This window comes from Sipha flava, unplaced genomic scaffold (assembly GCF_003268045.1).
Source record: "Sipha flava isolate LNK unplaced genomic scaffold, YSA_version1 18409_pilon_pilon, whole genome shotgun sequence".
In the NCBI taxonomy this organism is placed as follows: Eukaryota; Metazoa; Arthropoda; class Insecta; order Hemiptera; family Aphididae; genus Sipha; species Sipha flava.
Genome location: NW_020272286.1, coordinates 1,652 through 3,551, shown reverse-complemented (window position 1 = coordinate 3,551; position 1,900 = coordinate 1,652). Strand labels below are relative to the sequence as shown.

The 1,900-nt window shown below is 35.6% G+C and overlaps 1 protein-coding gene across 1 annotated transcript in view; it reads right to left on the bottom strand.

Annotated features, from left to right (window-relative positions):
• LOC112681027 (protein 60A-like) overlaps positions 1–1,637 on the bottom strand; it is a gene marked incomplete at its 3' end in the record, with an annotated part of 2,790 nt that extends 1,153 nt beyond the window's left edge. The window contains exons 1-3 of the mRNA XM_025551293.1: positions 1,245–1,637; positions 651–1,070; positions 133–313 (exon numbers count right to left, since the gene is read on the bottom strand). Of these exons, the coding sequence (XP_025407078.1) occupies positions 133–313; positions 651–1,020 (551 nt within the window). The remainder of the gene's footprint in view (positions 1–132; positions 314–650; positions 1,071–1,244) is intronic.
• Positions 1,638–1,900: the final 263 nt, after the last annotated feature.

Genomic DNA, 1,900 nt, shown 5'->3' with positions numbered 1-1,900 from the left:
ATCCATCATAATCTGTTGTAGTATTTTGAGTAGCTACAAATTCTAATTCTTTTTCCCTATGATTAAAATTTAGTAATTAATTATTACATCAAATTGTTATTGTAGTTTATGTTGAAATTATAATTTACTTACCCACTATCAGTTATTAAAACTTGATATAAAGTTACTGAATACTTTTTGATACTATTTGAATTACCAGATTGATATAAATGAACTTCAGCTGAAGTAATCATATGAGTTTCTTTAGAAGCTACATCATTTAATTCAAATAAAATTTGTTTTCCATGTTCATGGCGTACATTACTTATTGGAGCTAAAAATAAATTCAACGACCAATATAGAACTATAACAAAGTTAGTTTATTAAAACACCCTGCATATTAGAATCAGTACTCATAAAGTACATAAATACTATTTCATTTTAATGTAAAAATATTAAAATACCTATTTGGATTTACCTTATAAAAAATATGAAAAACTATATTTAGATAAAAATTTGTTAACTTATAGTTTAAAATTTGGTAATGAAGCATATTATAATATGTAAAATTTATTTTTTTGAAAAAAACTTTAGTAATAAAAATAGTTTATACCTATTGGAAGATTTTTTTAAATAATCTTCATTAAAAATGAGCATTTATCAATACTTACAATGATTTGATAAGTATAACGTAACAATAACATCACTGTCTTGTACAGTTCGATCATCATATAGTCCAACATCAGAAACACTTCTTGTTTTTCTGTCGCGTGACCCTTCCTGTAGAGATTTATAGACATCAAACAAAAACTGAGGAGCTGAACCATTTAAATTCTTCGGAGCCTTCCTCGGTTTTTTAGGCACACCAAACATGGTCAATATTTCCTGTTCGACCTCGTTCCGTTCTTCGATAGACATTATATCTTGCTTAACAGTCTGGATGCCAGTATCTACGTACACACCAGTCGGCGACTCAGCGGTGACCATCATCGACGCGACGTACATCGCGGTCAGCGTCACAAAACAATTTCGTTTGTACATAATTTCTTTTTTCCTTTCGCGTGTCCGTCGAGAAAAACAGTCATGAAACGCTGGAAAAAGTTAGAGGGTTATTATGAACCGATTAGCCCTGAGCGGGTCATGGAATAATAGACCGCGCACACTAAAAAACAATAAATTAATAATAATAATAATAATAATAATGATAATAATAGTAGTAGTATTAGTAATAATAGTAATAGTAGTAATAATAGTAATAATGTTACCGGACGAACTCTTTGTGTGGACGCGCGAATTGTTCCGTACGAAGGAGTATCCAGTATCAATCAGTGTATTGTCGATTTACGTCCGTATTACAATGTAAAATGTACCTGTTATGGTGTGTATTGTTGTTGTTATTGTTATTATTGGCCGTCGGCGGCGCGGGACACAATCACACCGGCCGATTATCACTAGCGCATTCGAGGCAGTGCTATATTCACGCGTTACGTTGCGCACCGTCCGAATTCTGTTTTCCGAAACGTTTTGCTGTCCGCCCCGAGCGCCGGTAATACAATAACGCTCGTCGTCCGTGATCTGCACCGGCTGTGCAACAACTCATTAGTACTTAACGGCGTTGTTAACCTGTTGTTGGTCGCCGAGTGATGACAAACGGTACACGGGTGGAAGGGGGGGTTCAAAACCTTCCCTGGAATTCGAGAAAATTATTAAATATGTTTTTGTAGGGTGAAAGTGGTTTTCTTAGATTATAAAAACACGAAAACGTATAACCTAAAATCCTAAATTCGCCGGTTGTTCAATCACAGCGCCAACTGTGTAATTATGGTTGTACACAACGTCTATCGGTGTCGGAGCCAGCTCACTGAAGTGCACATACCAGTGGCGCAACCAGGGGGGTGGACTCCGGGTCTGGACCCCCCCC